Below are 21,354 nucleotides of genomic sequence, written 5' to 3'. Positions count from 1 at the left end.
TTCTTTTAGAATTATTTTATAAATCATAAAATAATAAATAAATAAGATGCCCGCGCATCTGTGATGCATGGGCTTCCTTTCTAGTTTAATTAACAATTAGATTTTTTAATTAATGTGAGAGCTAATAGAAAATAGTACATGATTAGTATAAAGATATAGATAAATATATACGTCTATTTGACAAGCCTTTCAGTTGGCTTTGCTGGTGATCAAAAGCTTTGGGCATGCATCTGCCGCTTGTGCCAATCGCACCGGAAATTTGCACGTAGTGACTACGTTGATTCGTGGCCGTAGATGAGATCAAGGTTGCTTGTTCAAGTGATGAGATTATTCGATTCACTGTTCCTTTGGAAAAAAGAAAAGAAAATATTCGACTCGATGACCTCCCCGCCTACGCTTTGGTACATTTTCCTTGCTAGCTAACATTGGTCCCGGTTTGTATTGCTAGCTTGTTCATTTACGTAGAAACTTTATTTAGCATCTTGTTCAGCATATAGGTAGCTTGCACGCTACCATATAATACTCTTCCTGATCAATGGACTGTAGCTCGGGATCTCCACCTATAAATATTGCATCGATCAACTCAAGTTGTCATCCAAAATTTCGCTGATTTCTGCTCATTTCCAAACACATATACATTATTCACAGCTAGCACTGCAGTAATTAAGTAGCTAGCAGAGGGGCAGAGAGAGAGAGTGAGTGAGAAAGAGATCAAGATCATTATTATATATTGCATTTGATAATATATATATAATGGCGGATCAAACGCTGGGCGCCGTGGGGTCGCTGCTGGGTGTGTTGTCGAAGGTGGTGAAGGACGAGGCGAAGCTGCTGGGAGGCGTGGAGGGCGACATCCAGTTCATCAGGGACGAGATGGACAGCATGAACGGCTTCCTGGTGCACGTCACCAAGACGACCAACCACGACGACCAGCTCCGCGCCTGGATGAAGCAGGTCCGCGACATCACCTACGTCGCCGACGACTGCATCAAGCTCTACATGCGGGACGTCGTCCCGGAGGAGAAGGCTGGCCTCCGCGGCTGCCTCCTCCGCCGCGTGCCCAGCGTCTGCAAGCCCTACTGCTCGTTCCTCCACCGCAATCTCACGACCCGCGACCAGCTCGCGAGGAGGATCCACGAGCTCAAGGACCGGGTGCGCGAGATCAGCGAGAGGCGGCAGCGCTACGACGTCAAGCTCCCCGAAGGCGATGCGGTCCAGTCCCCGCCGGTGTCCCAGGACAGGAAGACGAAGGAGAAGAGGGACGAGTTCGTACGTGCCCTCGAAGATGGCCAGTCTCCTTTCCGAGACGCGGTCCGCAAGCTCTCCAGCGGTGATGGTGGTGCCCTGATCAGAGACCGTGCTGCTCCTGCACTCGTACGTAGCATCGTCGACACATGCATAACGAAGCTGGCCGATGACCATGACCGCATCATCAAGATGCTGCTTCGTTCTCTGTACGCCCATCCCTGTGGGACAAAAGAACTGGAGAACTTGTCCAACAAGCTCAGAGAAGGAGAAGATGTGGCCAAGCAAGTGATGCTTTTCTGCTACAGCAAGCTGTCTGTGCACTACAAGAGCTGCCTGCAGTATCTGATCACCTTCGAACTAGAGGAAAGCATCAGCAGGACAAGCTTGGTGAGGAGGTGGCTCGCCGAAGGCCTAGTGCTCAATGACCAACAACAACATGGGATAGATGATGATGAAAGCATGGAAGAGGCCGGTGAGCGCTGCTTCGATGATCTCCTGTTTCGGGGCTTCCTTTCTCCTGCCCCTGCACATCGTTTTCCGAGGACCGGCGGCCTCAAGCTCAAGTGCTGCGTTCTTGATGCTTCAGTCAAGACGTTCATCTACGATATGTCCACAAGCGAGAATTTTTTGGATGACCTGCCAACTCACCTTCGGCATCAGATTAATATCAGAAAGACGGCTCGGCGGCGGGAGCTGCCACAGAAGCAGCACCAGCACAAACTACGGTGGACGCAGTCGACCATCTGCTGCTGCTACTGCAGGGTTCCAAGAATAATGAAGGCAACAACAGCTGACGCTGGAGGCAGCAACATCAATGATCCGCTGCTGCCGCTTCACCATCCCATGGATGAGATAGTAACTCTCCTCAAAACCCTACCTCCGGAGTACCGTCTCAATGTGCTGGATCTAGGAGGTTGCCTTGGGTTGAAGATGAGCCACCTAAAGAACATCTGCAAGCTGGTGCCGTCGCTCAAGTATCTGAGCCTCCGGAAGACCAATGTTTCTCAGCTTCCAAAGAAGATGAACCGACTCCTGCATCTGGAGACGCTCGACATCAGGGACACCAACGTGCGGGGTGCAGCTATGAGGGATATCTTCCTCAATGAGCTGAAGCATCTCCTTGTCGGCCGCATATTTATTCCTGATGCTGCCGCCGGCGACAATGAGGCATCAGCACTACTCTCCACCGTGCTGATGCCTCCTAAGATCAGCAAGAACACGGAGATATTGCGCCATATCCAGATCAAGGATGGCCCAGAAGCCCAGCTCCAGCTTTCGCATGTCGCGTCTCTGGATGGGCTAAGGAAGCTGGGGGTGGTCCTCGACGGCAGGGAAGATAACATCAAGCTTTTGCTCACCACAATTGCCAGGCGGAGCGATACCCTGCGATCACTATCAGTCTGGATCACCGAGCCGCCGCCGGAGCACAGTGTCACTGGTGAACGCCACGGCGTTTTCGTGACTCTCGACCACAAGGAGAAGGCGACCACATTGTTCTCGCATCCCAGTAAACTTGAGAGCTTAAACCTCAAGTGCTACAAGGGAAAAAACAACAACAACAACTACAATATTCCTCCATGGATCATAAGCCTCCAAAAGCTCTCCAAGATCACTCTACGTCACAGCTTACTTTCCAGAGGTGGTCTGAGAGAGCTTGGCAAGATGAAGAGCTTGCGCTGCCTCAAGCTCCGTCAGGAATCATATATCGAAGCCGACGTCACCGTGAAGTACGGGGAGTTCGAGGACCTCAGGCTTCTTGTGATTGATAAGATCTCCAACAAGATGACCAAACTTGTCTTCGAAGAAGATGCAGCTCCCAAGCTGGAGAAGATTGTCTGGAACTTCGACACGATGACAACGCTGATGGGGATCACGGTAAACAACATCAAAGGGATCGAAAATCTTCAAAACTTGAAGGAGCTATGGATCAACGGCGTCAACATACCGTTTCCTTCAAGATCCCGTGAATGGAAGGATATAACCACAGTTCCGCAGAAATTATGGAGGCACACTTTTGGACCGGTAATTGAAAGCTTAGCATCTGAAAGCTGAGACGTTTCTTCTACCTCCATCCTGTAAGGTGAGCTATATATGTTCTTTCTCTCATCCGCGATTGAACTCATCGATGAGCCTCCTCCATGCCACATTTGCCTTCTCCGTCTGTCTGCTAGTGCCACCATATCCATTGCCACCCCTTGATCTCTCACCTGCTGCCTCCTAACCACTATGTTTACCTTATTCCTGTTGCTGACCCTGCCCACCATGGATTCACCCACCCACCAGCAGCTACATGAGCCGCTGGATATATATCACTCCAATGAAGTGTCTTATATATAAGAATTTCTCATCAGTTCCCTGAGAAATAACAAAGCCGGAAGAAAAAAGACCGATCTATCGCTGATGCACTACTTAATATCCTGCCTATGTTTTTTATGTGAATTCTGTAACGTGATGCCATGTCTGTGTGTGTTGCTGTTCAACATGACAATGTATATATATCATGCATGTACTTATCGCACCTACTGAAATATATACTGTAATGTATTGGAGTCACCACTAAAAATTGACCGGGTTCTAGTATATACCTAATCATATTCATTGAGAAGAAAAGGGAGTAATCTTCCGTAATCAATGAAACTAACTGAGTGGCTGCACAATTGGATGGCTAGCACCTATACAAAATTATTTATTTTTAATATGATTTTACTTAAAATTTGTTAAATAGCTATCTCGTTGTTTTAGGACTTAAAAGACCGAACCTTATCATTCCCGGGTTTCTAATTTTATAGTTTTTAAAAGTCACATTAGTCGTTACCCCTTACTTCTTTGTCATCTTTTATTTGCTTGCTTAATCTACCATAATTTTTATTTATCCTCCTTAAACCTTTAAAAATTGGAGCTTGTAGTTTTTAGATTTCATTGTCTCGTTGGGTTTTTTTTATAATTTAGAAGTCCCATCAAACATCGTCATTGTACTCCTCTATGGCACGTCCGTTGCCTCCTCTCTTTCTTATCATTAAGATATTAAAAATCGAACATAATTATCGTTGGGTTCATTTTTAACTTTCTTCCGCCAACCACCAGTGGCTTCGCCATTGTACTCCTTTGTAGCCTGTTTATTATCCCCACTCTTTATTGTCATTGAGATTTTAAAAATTCAACATGATTATCATTGAGGTTTACTTTTTACGTTTTAGAAGTCCCGTTAACCGCCATGACCGTGCTACTTAACAGCCTGACCATCATCCCTCCTCTTAATCGTCATTGGATTCTATTTGGATTTTGTTTATTGTTTTTAGATGTCCCATCAACCTTCATCATCCTACTCCTTTACGAGCTGTCTCATTTTATTGTCATTTGTTGTAATTGTGTTTTGGATGGATTTTTTTTCGAAAAATCCATATTTTCATTCCGATATTTTTTTATTTATAAAATATATTTCTAATTGAACTCTTATAATTATTTTTTTATTTTTGGACTTTATTTTATTTTTTTATTTTGAGTTTTACTTAATCTCATGTTGTGTTCTACATGATCTCTTTTTCTCAATAATTTTTATTTTTTATTTTAAATTTTAGTTATTTATAAATTATATTCTTAGTTGAAATTTTTTTTAATTTCAGAAATTATTTTATTTTTTATTTTGAATTTTAATTAATCTCGTATAGATAGTACGTTGCAAAGCTCCAATTTCTTTTTTCAGTCCGATTTCATGTTAGTATGAAAACCTATGTCCTTTTGGTTTTTTATTTAGAATCCTTATCGTATACAATTTTATTGATTTATCAACCATACTATCAATATATATTAACTCAATCGTTAAAATCTTGATCTAGTATGATATAATGGTTAATATTTTTTCTTCGATTAAAGTGATGATTTGTAGCTTCTAAAACGAACGTGATGGTTTTTTTAGCTATCTTAATAATATAAACAAAAGATAGATTTTTAGTGGATGGATTCTGATCTAGTTGCGCGTAGCTCAGGACAATCAGATTGCGCGTCAGTAACTTATGCTTGTCCCATAGGCACAATAAGCATATTTCTAAACTGAGATCTATTTTTTTGTGGTGGTGCCCTGTATTGAGTACAGCCACTCGGATCCAGCTCATCCATGCCTCGTATTTCTCGTCTTTCAGTAAAGGATGCATATTGTATACGTGTGAATTGATCTCTAATTTTTTCAGTTTCTTCAGCGTGGCAGAGCATCTAGATGTAACCTTTTTCAAGAATATACATGTTCTTTTGGTTGGTGTTTATTGGGAACCGGACACCAAATCATACCTGAACAGATTTCTTTTGGAGGTGTGTCACGACAGATTCTACCTCACGTACATGTATTTGTTTCCGATTCTAAATAAAGGATGCAAAATCAAAACTTATACGCATGTTCCTATAAATCTATATATCCCGTTAGATTTAATGTACAACTCTAAAATTTTATTTTTATAAAAATCATTATAATAAAAATATATTTGGATTTATATACAACTCTTAATTTCTATTTTTATAAGGTCTGGATTTCATATACAACTCTTAACTTTTATTTTTATAGATATAATTGTATTTTAGATACAACTATATCAATCAATTTATACCGTTATAATTCGGACCCATCACGATCAAATGGTTAAAATCTTTTTTTTATTTTTCTCTGATTAATGTAGGAATTTTTAGCCTTCACACTGAACGTAATATTTTTTTCAAGGCTATTTTAATAATATAATAGATAGATTAAGAAGAAAAAAGTGAAAGCGTAGTATAGAGACATGTAGTGCTGCATATGCAGATGATTGTATTGAGCTGAGCCTCATAAATCGAGTATCCTAATGAGCGATCAATCGCTGGGATAAAAGCCGAGCAATTAGTTTTCCCCTTTTTGTTTCCGGCCCAACCACCGGCGAAAAAGCTACCGCGCGATCGGTCGCACGTAGTGATCAGGCCTCCTCTCCACGTTGCTTCCTTTTTTGGCACCGCATTACTTTCCTGTTTCAGTAAATTTATACACCTAAAGTTTGTATACCTCAAGTTTACACATCTAAAATTTATACTAAAGTTTGTATACCCAAAGTTTATATACCTAAAGTATACACAACTAAAATTTGTATACCTAATGTCTATATACCTAAAATTTATACACAGAAAGTGTATACACCTAAAGTTTACACACTTAAAGTTTATACGTTGAAAGTTTATATGTCCAATTCAGATTATGGATTTAACTCAAATGTTTGACAGATAAATGTTTTATGTGTACAAAGTTGCCATGCATATAAATCTATACACACGAAGATTTATACATAAGAATATTTCTGAGTATATAGTAGATTTTTTTATTTAGTTAGTATTTTTTAACTTATTGTTCGATTTAGTTTGTAATATATCAGTGGACCCATGTGGAGCGACAACCACGCAACAGGGGAGATGCGTAGAGATTTGTTTTAGTTTGTAATTTTATCGATGGGCCCACGTGAAGCGGCAACCATGTAGCAGGGAAGACATGTAGCGATTGGGGACAAACCGAGCGATCGCGTGCGTGGGCCTTTTTCTATTTTGCCGTTTCCTGATCACTTGCGTATCAGAGGACCCCTCATAAATGATATATAAACCTCTTCAAGGCCTCCACCTAGGAATTTATTGTTTTTTACTGTGCATCTAGACACCGGCTGCTTCTTCTTTCCATCAGAAACGTCACATACGTGAGCATACGCGTTCCTAGATGAACATGAAAATCCGTAATATATATATATATATATATATATATATATATATATATATATATATATATATATATATATATATATATATATATATATATATATATATATATATATATATATATATATATATATATAATACTTCTTTCTTCTCAAAATAAATATAATTAAATTAAAGTGTTATACTTATTTTGAGACAAAAAATATGTAAATACACAAAAGCCAATCATAACCGGCCATCCACCTAGCCAATCGGGCCTCTGTACACCGTTCGATCAGGCTTTGTGCAGCAGGCTAGATTGAGTGTATCAGCTACTCCTGGCGAAGTATACTACTGTGTTCCTCTACAAGAGGCACAAGTTGATAAAAGAAATTGCGTTGCAATCAATGAATCGAACAAACAAGAAACTTTTGAGATGCACCGGAGTATGTTTGGACCTTCACCGAACATATCCCTTTCGTTTAAAAAAAACTAACCTAAACACAATCTAATACAATAAATTTAAACAATTTTATTCAAATTTATTGTATTAAGTTTTGTTATATTTTTATTTCGTTATATTTTTTTAAGAAGAGAGGGAGTACCTGAGTCCTGAGAGCATGCATACAGCCATGCACATCAGTGTCTCGAGAAACGAAGTGCTAGATTCGGCTAAAAAGCTACTCCATCGATCAGCTTTAGGAACAGTACGGATTAATTAGTGATGCACATGCACTTCAGATCAATCTGTCACTTCGTTTTGTTTGGTTCGTGTAAAACAGTGTCACTTTTCTTGATCCTCTGCTGAATTCCATCGGAACATATACAGAACGGACAGTGCCAATTACCATGGTCGCCATGCTCCAGGCCACCAGGCCAGCCATTGCTTTTGCAGACGTTCAACTGAAATTCGATCAGATTCACCGGCAGACATTTAAACCTGAAATACGCAGAGATTCACCGGATCGATCGAGCTATATTTGAGGCTTTCGATCAGCATGCAGCTGCACCTGGATCAGCTATATTTGAGCTATATTCGGCCTTGCATTTCAGGCCCAGTTCTAAATCTAAATGGGCCTATTATGTTCTTCCTCGAGGCGTAATTTAGACCTCCGTTGCTCGGTAACCTCCGTTGCACTTGCACGTAGTTTGTGGTTGAGTGCTATATATATACGAGGAATTGACTTTGCTGGTCAAAGCAACAGGTGAATTTGCAAGTCTGGCCCTTCATAAATTTGCGCGCGGTCTGACACATTTAAGAACTTGAGGAATAGTGATCGATTTTCTGCTTTGTTTCTTAGACATGCACCGATCGACGCACGTACGTGCACTGTAAGCGCTACCGCAGTTCGATAATAGAACATTTTTATCATTTTGAAGAAGGTATCGTATTTTTTATAATAAAAATATGGTATCTTTAGGTATTAGCTAAAATTTTTAATGTAAAATATTGATGCCTGAGATATTTTATCAAGGATTGGTAAAATTTTCCTTGATATTTTTTGTAATGTTTCGGTTCATTTTTTGTTCCATCACGTAAACGCAGATGAGGAAGTCTGAAACCTGCGTGTTGTTATCATTGACCAATCAAATTGAAAAGTACTTTGCTTACTTTTCATTTTGTTAATTTGTTTCGCACGGAAATAAGCTGGCAAAGTTATTAGAAGGAAACACGATCGAAATGTCATGAGTTATTAGAAGGAAACACGATCGAAATTCTCGGTATAAAAATTACTAGAAAAAGACAGTCTGGCAAGTTATATTTTAGTCAGAAAGGTTATATTGAAAAATTTCTTTGTCGTTTCAATATACATGATACAAAACCAGTGAGTACTCCTTTAACTGCACATTTCAGATTATCTTCAGATTTATGTCCACAATCAGATTATGATGTTGAATACATGTCTAAAGTTTCATATTTAAGTGCAGTTGGTTCACTTATGTATGTCATGGTATGTTCTTATCTACTATTGAAGCGGAGTATATGTTTATTTTTGAAGCTTTTTAAAGAAGCTATTTGGCTTAAAGGTTTGTACACTGAGCTTTGTGGAGTTACGTCTTGCATTAATATATTTTGTGATAGTTAAAGTACAATATGTCTTACAAAATATCAGATGTTCCATGAGAGAACAAAACACATTGATGTGAAATATCACTTTATTCGAGATGTGATTACTTAAGGTGATGTCAAGATATGCAAGATAAGTACTCGTGATAACCTAGCTGATATGATGACAAAACCAGTTCCTGTTATTAAGTTTAAGCTTTGATCAAACTTAGTTGGTGTTACAGTATAGTCCTAGAGACTATTTGGCACATGGTGATTTTACCATCTACGGTGCTCCTCTTGTCGTCAAGAGTCACGAACACGCTCTGGCGGCGGCACCTTGATCCAGACTGACAGAGATCGTAGTGTATCGCTCCGCCTAGCGATTGTGGTGAGCAAAAGCATGATGTTATCTTCTCTGCAGCCGAGGACCGAGCACACCCAGCTTCCTTAGCCGCTCCAGAGACGCGACATGAGAAAGCTGGAGCTGGGCTTCTGGACCATCCTTGATCTGGACATGGCGCAATATCTTCGTGTTCTTGCTGATCTTAGGAGGCATTACCACGGTGGAGAGCGCTATTGCCTCATTGTCGCCAGCGGCATCAACAATGATGTCACCAGCAAGGAGATGCTTCAGCTCATTGAGGAAGATATCCTTCATCGCATCACCTTGCACTTTGGTCTGCCTGATGTCGAGCGTCTCCAGATGCAGGAGGTTGTTCATCTGCTTGGGCAACTGGGAGATGTTCATCTTCCGGTACTTTAGCGAGCGCAACAGCTCACAGATCTTCTTGAGGTGGTGCATGTTCAAGGCGAGGCAACCCCCTGAACCAGCACGTTGAGTCGATACTCTGTAGGTAGGCCTTTGAGGAGAGTTACCATCTCATCCATGGGATGTTGCAGCTGCAGAAGCAGACCATTCTTGCCTGATCCGCCATCGGCAGCCATCGGGCGGCCACCGTCGCCGGCGGCGGTGGCGGCTGCCTTCCTTCTTGGAATGCCGCAGATGGTCGACTTCGGCCACCATGGTTTGTGCTGCTCCGGTGACGGTTGTCGTCGAGCCATCTTCCGGATGCTAATCTGATGTCAAAGGTGGGTTGGCAGGTCATCCACAAAATTCTCGCTTCTAGACATGTCGTGGATGAACTTCTTGACTGAAGCATCAAGAACGCAACACTTGAGCTTGAGGCCGCCGGTCCTCGGAAAACGATGTGTAGGGGCAAGAGAAAGGAAGCCCAGAAACATGAGCTCATCGTGTGAAATGATATGTACGTGCACTGCATGCATGCATGCAGCATGCTATAATGGCGCAGCTGCTTCACCTGGTTTGTTAGGATTAGATTTCTCTCTCCGAATCTGTTCTATCTTCTTATCACTTGTAACTGAATATTGTAAGCCACGGTAGAGGCTATTTCTACCACTATTTAACAAAGGTGCGGCCCGAGGTAAAGGGTTTAACGCTTCATATTGTATCACATAGTATCAGAGCGATTTTCACCTCGGTAGATCGCATCTATCATCCACCACCCATGGCGTCGTTGTCTTCCTCAGGCACAGCAGCCGTAAACCTTTCCCAAGGCCATTCCATCTCCGAGAAGCTCGGAAAAGGCAACCACGCGCTATGGAAAGCGCAAGTGAGTGCTGCAGTACGCGGCGCCCGACTCCAGGGCTATCTCACCGGCGCTGTGAAAGCTCCAGACGCCAAAATCTCGGTCACCACAGATGGAAAGACCGTGACAAAGCCGAACCCGACATTTGAAGATTGGGAGGCCAACGATCAACTTGTTCTTGGCTATATCTTGTCATCCCTCTCAAGAGATGTCCTGATTCAAGTCGCCACGAGCAAGATGGCAGCTGAAGCATGGCGAGCTATTGAAGAACTCTACTCCAACCGCACGCGCGCAAGAGCAGTGAATACCAGACTCGCCCTCACCAACACGAAGAAAGGAACGATGAAGATCGCTGAGTATATCGCCAAGATGCGTGCTCTTGGTGATGAGATGGCTGCCGGCGGTCGTCCTCTTGATGAATAAGATATGGTCCAGTACATCATCGCCGGGCTAGATGAAGACTTCAGTCCTATCGTCTCCGCACTCTGCACCAAATCTGATCCAATCACGGTTGGGGAGTTGTGTTCGCAACTTCTCAACTTTGAAACCCTCCTTGATCTCTACCGCAGCACTGGTCAAGGAGGGGCTGCCTTTGTCGCTAATCGCGGCAGGGGCGGCGGCGGCGGTGGCGGACGCGGCGGCAACAACGCCACCAACAACTCCAACGGCGGCGGTGGCAGGGGTGCACCACGAGGACGTGGTGGCGGCCAGATACGTGGTGGCCGAGGGCGCGGCACAGGAGGCCAAGACAGGCGTCCAACCTGCCAGGTTTGCTTCAAGCGTGGGCATACCGCAGCCGATTGCTGGTATCGCTTCGACGAGGACTACGTTGCGGATGAAAAACTGGTTGCTACTGCCACTAACTCGTATGGTATAGATACAAATTGGTATATTGATATAGGTGCTACAGATCACATTACCGGCGAGTTAGAGAAGCTTTCCACCAAGGAGAAGTACAACGGCAGCGAGCAGATTCACACTGCTAGTGGAGCAAGTATGGATATTAGCCACATTGGTCATACTACTGTTCATACCCCTAGCCGTAACATTCCTCTAAATAATGTTCTTTATGTTCCTCAAGCCAAGAAAAGTCTTGTATCTGCTAGTCAATTAGCCGCTGATAATTCTGCTTTCCTTGAACTTCACTCGAAATTCTTTTCTATAAAGGATCAGTTCACGAGGGACATTCTGCTTGAAGGGAGATGTAGGCATGGTCTCTATCCAATCCATAAGCCCTTTGGCCAATCAACCAGCAAACAAGTCCTTGGCGCCGTCAAGTTACCTCTGTCCAGGTGGCATAGCCATCTAGGACATCCATCTCTTCCCATTGTTAAGCAAATTATTAGCAAAAATAATCTCCCATGTTTAGCTGAGTCAGTCAATCAGTCTGTGTGTAATGCTTGCCAAGAAGCAAAGAATCATCAGTTACCTTATGTTAGATCTACTAGTGTGTCTCAATTTCCCCTTGAACTTATGTTTTCTGATGTTTGGGGTCCTGCCCCAGAGTTAGGAGAAACAAATATTATGTGAGTTTTATTGATGATTTTAGTAAGTTTACCTGGATATACCTGCTAAAATATAAGTCTGAAGTTTTTGAGAAGTTTAAACAATTCCAAGCACTAGTAGAACGAATGTTTGATAGAAAAATCTTTGCCATGCAGACTGATTGGGGGAGAGAATATCAGAAACTCAATTCCTTTTTCTCACAAATAGGAATTGATCATCATGTATCTTGTCCTCACACCCACCAACAAAATGGGTCCGCTGAGAGAAAACACCGTCATATTGTTGAAGTAGGCCTCTCGCTTTTATCTCATGCATCTATGCCTCTTAAATTTTGGGATGAAACTTTTGTTGCAGCCACCTATCTCATTAATCGGGTTCCAAGTAGAGTGATTCATAATCTTACACCCCTAGAAAAATTGTTTAATCAAAAACCAGACTACTCATCTCTCCGTGTGTTTGGTTGTGCTTGTTGTCCTCATCTCCGTCCTTACAATACTCATAAACTCCAGTTTCGTTCCAAACAATGTGTCTTTCTGGGTTTTAGTACTCATCACAAAGGCTTTAAGTGTCTTGATGTCTCGTCAGGACGTGTCTACATCTCTAGGGATGTCATCTTTGATGAGAATATTTTTCCTTTTTCCACCCTTCATGCAAACGCAGGAGCGAGGCTGAAATATGAGATTTTATTGTTACCATCTTCCTTGACAAATTACACGGCTAATATAGGGGGTGTACATGTGGTTGAACCAGTGGTTAATACTCCATTGCCTAGTGGTGCAGAATTAAATCCTGATGCTACTAATAATTTTTCTAGAGAAAACAGTGCTGCAAATGAGCAGGGAACCCAGCCGGAAATTAACATGGAGAGCGCTGGCCACGAGGCGCCAGACACTGACAATCTATCCGCATCGGCGTCTGGGCCGGACCAGGGAGCTGACAACCCTGGCGCTGTCTCTGGCGCCTCTGGGAGCGACGGGGGCGAGGCGTTGATTATGAAGACACTTTTAGCCCTATTGTTAAAGCTGCTACTATTAGAATTATTTTGTCTATTGCTGTCTCTAGAGGATGGAATCTTAGACAACTAGATGTTCAAAATGCCTTTCTTCATGGGTTTTTAGAGGAAGAAGCATGCAACAACCTCCTGGTTTTGAGTCTTCTTCTAAGCCTAACTATGTATGTAAGTTGGACAAGGCTTTGTATGGGCTAAAGCAAGCACCACGAGCATGGTATTCAAGTTGAGTAAGAAACTCATTGAGCTTGGTTTTGAAGCCTCTAAAGCAGACACCTCATTGTTCTTTCTTAATAAAGGAGGAATAACTATGTTTGTGTTGGTTTATGTTGATGACATAATTGTAGCTAGCTCTACAGAGAAGGCAACAACAGCACTCCTGAAGGACTTGAACAAGGAATTTGCACTCAAGGACCTGGGTGATCTACACTACTTTCTTGGAATCGAGGTAACAAAAGTGTCTAATGGTATACTTTTGACTCAAGAAAAATATGCCAATGATTTGCTAAAGAGGGTAAATATGTCAAACTGCAAGCCAGTTAGTACTCCTCTTTCTGTTAGTGAAAAATTAACTCTATATGAAGGGTCACCATTGGGGCCCAATGATGCAACTCAGTATAGAAGTATAGTTGGTGCTTTACAATACTTGACTTTGACTAGGCCTGATATAGCTTATTCGGTAAATAAGGTTTGTCAGTTCCTTCATGCTCCCACAACTGACCATTGGACAGTAGTGAAAAGGATACTTAGATACCTAAACCAGTGCACAAGTCTAAGACTTAATATACATAAGAGTGCTTCTACTCTTGTTCATGGATATTCAGATGCAGACTGGGCAGGTAGCATAGATGATAGAAAATCAACAGGAGGGTTTGCTGTTTTTCTGGGTTCTAATCTTGTGTCATGGAGTGCAAGGAAACAACCTACTGTGTCAAGGTCAAGTACAGAAGCAGAATATAAGACTAGAATATAAGGCTGTAGCAAATACTACGGCTGAATTGATATGGGTTCAAACCTTAGAGAATTGGGAATTGATTCTCCTAAATCTGCTAAAATTTGGTGTGACAATTTGGGAGCCAAATATTTGTCGGCTAATCCTGTGTTCCATGCAAGGACTAAACATATAGAAGTTGATTATCACTTTGTAAGAGAGCGTGTATCACAGAAATTGCTAGAGATTGATTTTGTTCCTTCAGGATATTAGGTTGCTGATGGTTTTACAAAAGCTCTGTCGGTTCGTCTTCTTGAAAATTTCAAACATAATCTTAACCTGGCCAGGCTATGATTGAGAGGGGCTGTGAAATGATATGTACGTGCATGCATGCATGCATGCAGCATGCTATAATGGCGCAGCTGCTTCACCCGGTTTGTTAGGATTAGATTTCTATCTCCGAATCTGTTCTATCTTCTTATCACTTATAACTGAATATTGTAAGCCACGGTAGAGGCTATTTCTACCATTATTTAACAAAGGTGTGGCCCGAGGTAAAGGGTTTAACGCTTCATACTGTATCACACATCGAAGCAGCGCTCGCCGGCCTCTTCCATGCTTTCATCATCATCATCATCTAGCCCATGCAATATTTATAGGTGGAGATCCCGAGCTAGAGTCCATTGATCAGAAAGGCTAGCAGCTATATATGAGTAGCGTGCAAGCTAGCTATATGCTCAACAAGATGCTAAAGTTTCTAGTACAGATCGAACTAGATGCACAAGCTAACAAGACACACAAACCAATGCTAAGAAAACGTACCAAAGCGTAGGCTGCAGTTCATCGAGTCGAATATTTTCCTTTTCTTTTTCCAAAGGAACAGTGAATTGAATAATTTCATCACCCTATACAACCACTTGAACAAGCAACCTCGATCTCATCCACGGGCACGATCGATCGATCGACGACAGCTTTGATTGTTACCTTGAGAATTTTTTTTGTACAAGTCACCGGAGGGGAGAGTTTCCCCACCTGAATTTCATTGATCAAAGAGTGCGAAAGTACATAGGGTGTACATAGGGGGGTACAATAGGTTTTCAGAGTTACAGGGAGGTGAAAATACATGTTCCCACTGAGCCGTTACAGACCTGTCTTCGATTTTCAATCGTTCTGCCCAAAGTCTAGATTCTTGTCTACAACGCCTGATCATGGTGTCCAGTGAAGGCTGCCGATTTCGGAAGACAAGGTCATGCCGGTTGTTCCAAAGAGCCCAGAAGCAAAGGAGGTAGAAAATTGCGTGGTGCTTTGAAGGTAGACAGGTAGTCTTGGGTGAGGCTGAAGCATGCAAACATTCTGGACATTGGAGAGAGCAGGATTGATTCCTATCCTCTTTCCCAGAAGCTCTTGGCGAACGGGCAGGTTAGGCAGAGATGAGTGGCCGTTACCTTGAGATTTCGGTGTCACCGAGAGCCATTCCAGTTGAACTGGTGAATAAATGACAGCGGCCACGGAGGGAGTCGGCGTTTAAAACTCCGAGCCCCCCTGCTGTAGCCGCGAAATGACAGCCATGCTGATCAAGTAGACTGGTAACTGAGTGAGGTAGCTAGAGGCTGACCATCGTGGTGGTGATGGTGATACATCACCGAGGCGCAGCACCGCGATCGACCACCAGGTCCGGATGGACGTGGATGAAGCACGTCGTCGCCGGCCAAAGCCGCGACTGCGAGGTCTGCGTCGAGCTCTACCTCCAGTACGTCGTCAATTTGATCATATGTTGCTCTCGTGGTTCTGTTCGGTTCTAGCTTATATATCTATCACAACCTGCAGATCACGTTTCAAAAAAAAAAGAAAAAACCAACAAACCTGCAGATCAACAAATCTTAGTTCTGAAACTCCTGCATATTCTTACCAAGTACATTAACAACCAACAACAGATTACTTTCTGCTTTTTTTACTTCTCGTTTTGTTTGGCTCGTCTCTAAAATACTGTCACTTCACTTCTCTCCTCTGCTGAATTTCATCAGTTGCAGAACATAGAACTGACAATCACCATGGCCGCCATTGCTCCAGGCCTTCCAGCCATTGCTCACCACCGACGCCGGCACACTCGCCTCGCCCAGCCACGCATGCACCGCGGTGCCACCGATCAATTCATCGCCGCCGCGTTTGTCATTTCGCGGCGGCGCCGCCGCGCCGGCGCAAAGCTACCTACATAGGGGGTTCGGAGTTTCCAACACCGAACCCCATTGGGCCTCTGAGCGCCGTTCGATCTGGCCTTTGCGGCCCAGATTGATTCGATCGGCCCATCGTCACGAAGTGTCAGCGACTTGTTTGGGCCTGGTGGTGCTTACTAGCCCACATCTGTATATGATCCGTATTTGGCGTGCGTATTTGGATCAATTGTAAATACGTATAATATCCATGATACGTTGAAATATGATCCATATGATACTATTGATGCAGATACGTACGTAAGAGTTTAGCTTACGTATTTGGATCAATTTCCATATTCCAAGTATCATATACATATGTGTATGATCCGTAGACCAAAAAGATTACGTATCTGCATCAATAGTATCTTCTGAAAGAATACGAGCTATAAAGTTTATACATCTCCAAACACAAAACATTTGTCAAGAATTGCACTCCGATCCATCCATCTCTAGGTTGTCAAAGATGGGATTAAATAGTGCAAATATAGATTGGTTAGGGCTCTAATATTAATTGAGTGCGCTAATCATGTATAAATATACATACACATTAATTCTTCTGAAGAAGTTAGCTGCAAGGATGGATGCACCCAAAGATTAGGACGGCCAAGCAAATCTGTGCTTCCATGTTCAACTGCATTTTCATCTTGCCGACATAGTATATCATATTTCTTGCTTGGCCAGCTAGCGCAATCAAATACTGAATTTTGCACTCATGCTCCCTGGGCCAAACTCATAAAGGGGGTCCATCGATTCGCCGGTAGAAGAGCTCGTTCTATATTGTAAACGAATTATATTTCCTATTGCAACACACGGGTACATTGCTAGTAATCTGTAAATAACTAAGCCTTAAATGTTCTTACACTTTGCTTCAACCTGCTAATTATATTTAGACATCAGCGAAACTTCAACTGCTTGAACTGCTTCCACTCTGTCACTCTGTCAACTGCTTCCACTCTGTCAATCTGAACTGAACAAACAAACAAACAACTTTAAGACAGGAAGCAAAGTATATTTAGACATCAGCGGAACTTTTTTTGAGAGCATACAGCCATGAGAACACATTAGTACGCCCTGAGGAATGAAATGCCATTGCCAAGATTTGCGTCGTACGTCTCAGGCTTGAGGAATTAGTGAATTAGTGATGTGTACTCGCTTCATACCAATGTCAAGCATGTCACTCACTAATTAATGAGCATGCACTGCAGCACTGCATTTTTATCATACCTTCGTCTTCTTCTTGTTCTGTTCAGTTCTTGTCTGCGTATTATCACAACGTGCAGATCACCAAATCTTGTGCAGAAAAAAACAAACCCTACATATTGTCACCAAGCAGATTAACAACCAACAACAGAAGAGTAATTACATTTATAATTTATTTGACTTTTATTTTTGTTTGATTCGTGAGTAAAATACTGTTACTTTCTGAATTCCATCAGTTGCAGAACATACAGAACTGACAGTCACCATGGCCGCCATGCTCCAGTCCAGGCCTTCCATCCACTGCTCGATCACCACCGATGCCGGCACACGCACACTCGCCTCACCCATCCACGCACCGCCGTGCCACCGATGTATTCATTGCCACCGCGTTTGTCCGCGGCGGCGGCGCCGGCCGCTGGCCGCCGGCGCTAGGCACGAGGACAGGCTTGGTAAGGGTTCGGAGTTTTAAACCCCGACTTCCGTTGGGCCTCCAATTGATTCGATCGGCCCATTGTTGCCAAGTGTCAGTGATTTGTTTGGGCCCACTCTGAAGGCCCAGCCCAGGCCCATCTTCTCGTTGACCTCTTCGTTGCACGTAGGATGTGTTCAGGATTTGACTTTGTTGGTCAAAATCTTATTTAAAAGAGTCCCAAGTTTTCTTGAAATTTGGCTACATGGATGAATCGCCACTCCATGTGATTGGCCTGCCACATCTATATATATGATCCGTAGACCAAAAAGATTTCGTATCTGCATCCACAGTATCTTCTGAAAGAATAAATATATATCTCCAAACATTTCTCAAGAATTGCTGTCCATCTTAAGCTTGTCAAAGATGGGATTAATTGTGGAAATATAAATTAATTAGTTAAGACTATGATACTTCCTCTGTTTCATCTTATATGTCATTTTGATTTTTTATCAATTTTTTTTATGTTTGATTATGTTTATAGAAAAATTTAGCAACATCTACAACACGAAATCATTAAATATTACATTGAATATATTTTGATAATATGTTTGTTTTGTGTTGAAAATATTGTTATATTTTTTATAAACTTAATTAAACTTAAAAATATTTGACTAAAAAAATTAAAACAATTTATAATATGAAATGGAGGGAGTATATAATTAAGTGTGCTAATCATGTATACTTGCATGTACATTTATTCTTTAGAACAAGTTAACTGCAAGGATGAATGCACCCAAAGATTAGGACGGCCAAGCAAATCTGTTCGTCCATGTTCAACTGCAGTTTCATCTTGCCGACATACTATCATATTTCTTGCTTTGGCCAGCTAGTGCAATCAAATATTCAGTAGCTCTTTGACAGTACCAAATCAACGACCGGTTTAATTTAAGTCAACCGTTTACTCTGCCTTCTTAATTAGTTTAATTATTATTGTTTTGTTAATTTTCTCTCTGTGTGATCACCTTGGTCAGATGCAATTTATCCGTACATGAAACTGATGAAGAGAGAAGATCCGGACACCATGAACTCCGATTTTTTCCCTATTTTCTTATTATATATTCTTGTCTTGTTTTTTCAGAGAAATGTCAGTAGTGGTGATTGTAGTTGTTGTAGTTGTAGACTTGGTGAGACCGCAGCACAATTCATAAAATAGGACAAATGTAAACAAACCAAGGAAGATGATTAAAGTCAAAGGCTATATGGGACGTCACCTATAGCAAAAAAGTGTCTAATTTAATTTGTACATACAGTGACGATCGAGATATGTTGATTTCATTTATTATCCATCAAAAATAATTCCAAGAATGCTGTAAACAACATTAGTTTTGTTTCACTTTGTGTATTCATCAAATTGGCACGCATGACCTAAAAGATGTTTATAATGACCAGGAAATCCTAGCAAACTCTTAGTACATTCTATATTTTTGTTCAGTTCCATTTACAGCGAGTACATCAAGTGATGTAAGCTAGCTTTAAAAATTGCTACTATCTTTTAAAATATTTGGCATTCCAGATTGTTTGTACTATATATATATATATATATATATATATATATATATATATATATATATATATATATATATATATATATATATATATATATATATATATATATATATATATATATATATATATATATATATATATTAAGTTTGAGAATAAAGACTATAATGTCTCTTATTAAATGATTTATGGTTGAGAATGAAAAGGTGGTTGAGGATAAAATAAGGAGAAAATTGAATGAGAGATGATTGATTATAAGTACTACTCTAGAGTAACAACTATTTTGAAATAAATTTTGAATTCTAGAAATACAACTATTTTGGGACGAATGGAATACATCAGATTTATGCTTAGGTGGAGGAAAGAGGAGATGAGAGAGAAGAAAAGCAGATTATAGATTTATAACCAACTGCAGCATGGGTTCTGATGAGGACATCAACTCGATCGATACATCCATGCCTACACAACAATAACAAGTTTTATGTCCGATTACTTGCGCTCGTGCACATCAAATAAACTGTCAGATGAGTTTGTTCTTATTTTCTTTTCCATCTTATTTAGACCATGGAAATGTTTGCACTCTTGTTTTGGTTAGGAATGATGGACAAGACTAAAAAAGAAACAGATTCACACGGGCGGATTTCGGACTGCAGAATAGAGCCAACTTTGAAGCTGCGACTTCATGCGGACTCCTTTTGGGGCGTGCAAGTATTTCATGGAAAGCTTATCAAGTCTAATTTCAAGCGGATCCGGCCTCACATCCATATATATTCCAAATCAGCCGCAATCTTCGATTTAGTGCAGATACCTTTTTTGCCCACGGTGCAACGACATCTTAGTTTTGGCCCTTTGGGCCGTGTATCATGTTGAGTCCACTATGGACGCGTCCTAGGGTTGGAGCACGACCCCAGCATCCCTGTGGTCGTCCTCCCATATATTTATACCCCTTGGCCCCTGCCAAGAACAATTGGGTTTTATTTGGATCAAAGTTTAGCATCGTTACTTTGCCGTGTAATCCGGTAATCGGTTAGATCGCTGGTTTGCTTGTCTCAAAACTCCACCTTGATACTCTTGTTGATTTAATCATGCATCTCTATTTTGCAATTTGAGCTGCTTGTTCAACTTGTTCTTGCTAGTTCTCGATTGCTTGCAGGAACAAACACCCTCGTGGTTGGGCTGACCGTGCATCTATCGAGATTCCCGGCTACCTCTGGAGTTGATATAACAATTGTTAAGGTGCAACGTCCCTGGACAGTTGTAGTCGGATCGCCAACGTCGCTACATCCAATCGATTTATCCTCTCATTGAAAGATCGAGACACTCTCGCGCACATCAGGTTCTATGATATGTGTGTATATGATATATGTGCCATCTATCAATGTGCGTATATTAATATGTAACTATTATATGGTAGACTATTAAATTAGTTGTAAATGATGTATCAATTTTTAAGAGCTAGTAATTGACTATACTATTAAACTTGCTCTTAAGTATTGCTCTTAATTACATCAAATTTTGAGTCTTTGTCTGATAAGTTACTAACATATTTCCACATGTTCCTTGCTAAACTTACTTTCTATTCTGACCATGCATTGACATTAGCAATTAACTCAATGCACGGATCAATTATTATAGCTATATAGGTCAACTTCTCTCTCTCTTTCTTTCTCTCTCTCTATATATTATATATAGACACACATATATATATACACATATATATATACACATATATACATATATATATATATATATGTATGTATGTATGTATGTATGTATGTATGTATATGTAGCACAGCCACACCGGTAGGGTTCGATTCTCCCGAGCCTGGAATCTGGATGAGGGAAAGGTCTCGTCTTGTCAATAGCCTAGCTTAGAAGTACCATAGGAACCTATCTGTAAAATCAGCCCCCGGGAATA

General features: G+C 41.4%; 1 protein-coding gene, 1 non-coding gene and 1 pseudogene across 2 annotated transcripts; all 3 read left to right on the top strand.

The window, feature by feature from the left end:
* Positions 1-597: 597 nt before the first annotated feature.
* Positions 598-3,820, top strand: LOC4351038 (disease resistance protein PIK6-NP-like). The gene has a single exon (XM_015761217.3). It carries the CDS (start codon positions 754-756, stop codon positions 3,298-3,300), a length of 2,547 nt encoding a protein of 848 aa, XP_015616703.1. The 5' UTR covers positions 598-753; the 3' UTR covers positions 3,301-3,820.
* Positions 3,821-11,010: 7,190 nt separating this feature from the next.
* Positions 11,011-11,149, top strand: LOC112937246 (small nucleolar RNA Z247). The gene has a single exon (XR_003239761.1). It is a non-coding gene; the product is annotated as a small nucleolar RNA Z247 (small nucleolar RNA).
* A 2,182-nt stretch (positions 11,150-13,331) lies between these two features.
* LOC136354229 (uncharacterized mitochondrial protein AtMg00810-like) lies at positions 13,332-14,402 on the top strand (annotated as a pseudogene).
* The last annotated feature ends 6,952 nt before the right edge of the window (positions 14,403-21,354 follow it).

This window comes from Oryza sativa, chromosome 11 (assembly GCF_034140825.1).
Source record: "Oryza sativa Japonica Group chromosome 11, ASM3414082v1".
NCBI lineage: Eukaryota > Viridiplantae > Streptophyta > Magnoliopsida > Poales > Poaceae > Oryza > Oryza sativa.
The sequence above is the reverse complement of the archived record's forward strand: the minus strand, read 5'-3'. Positions and strand labels throughout refer to the sequence as shown.

Bases quoted from the DNA above. Each gene is read 5' to 3' on its own strand.
- LOC4351038 (XM_015761217.3), top strand. From the start codon at position 754: ATGGCGGATCAAACGCTGGGCGCCGTGGGGTCGCTGCTGGGTGTGTTG.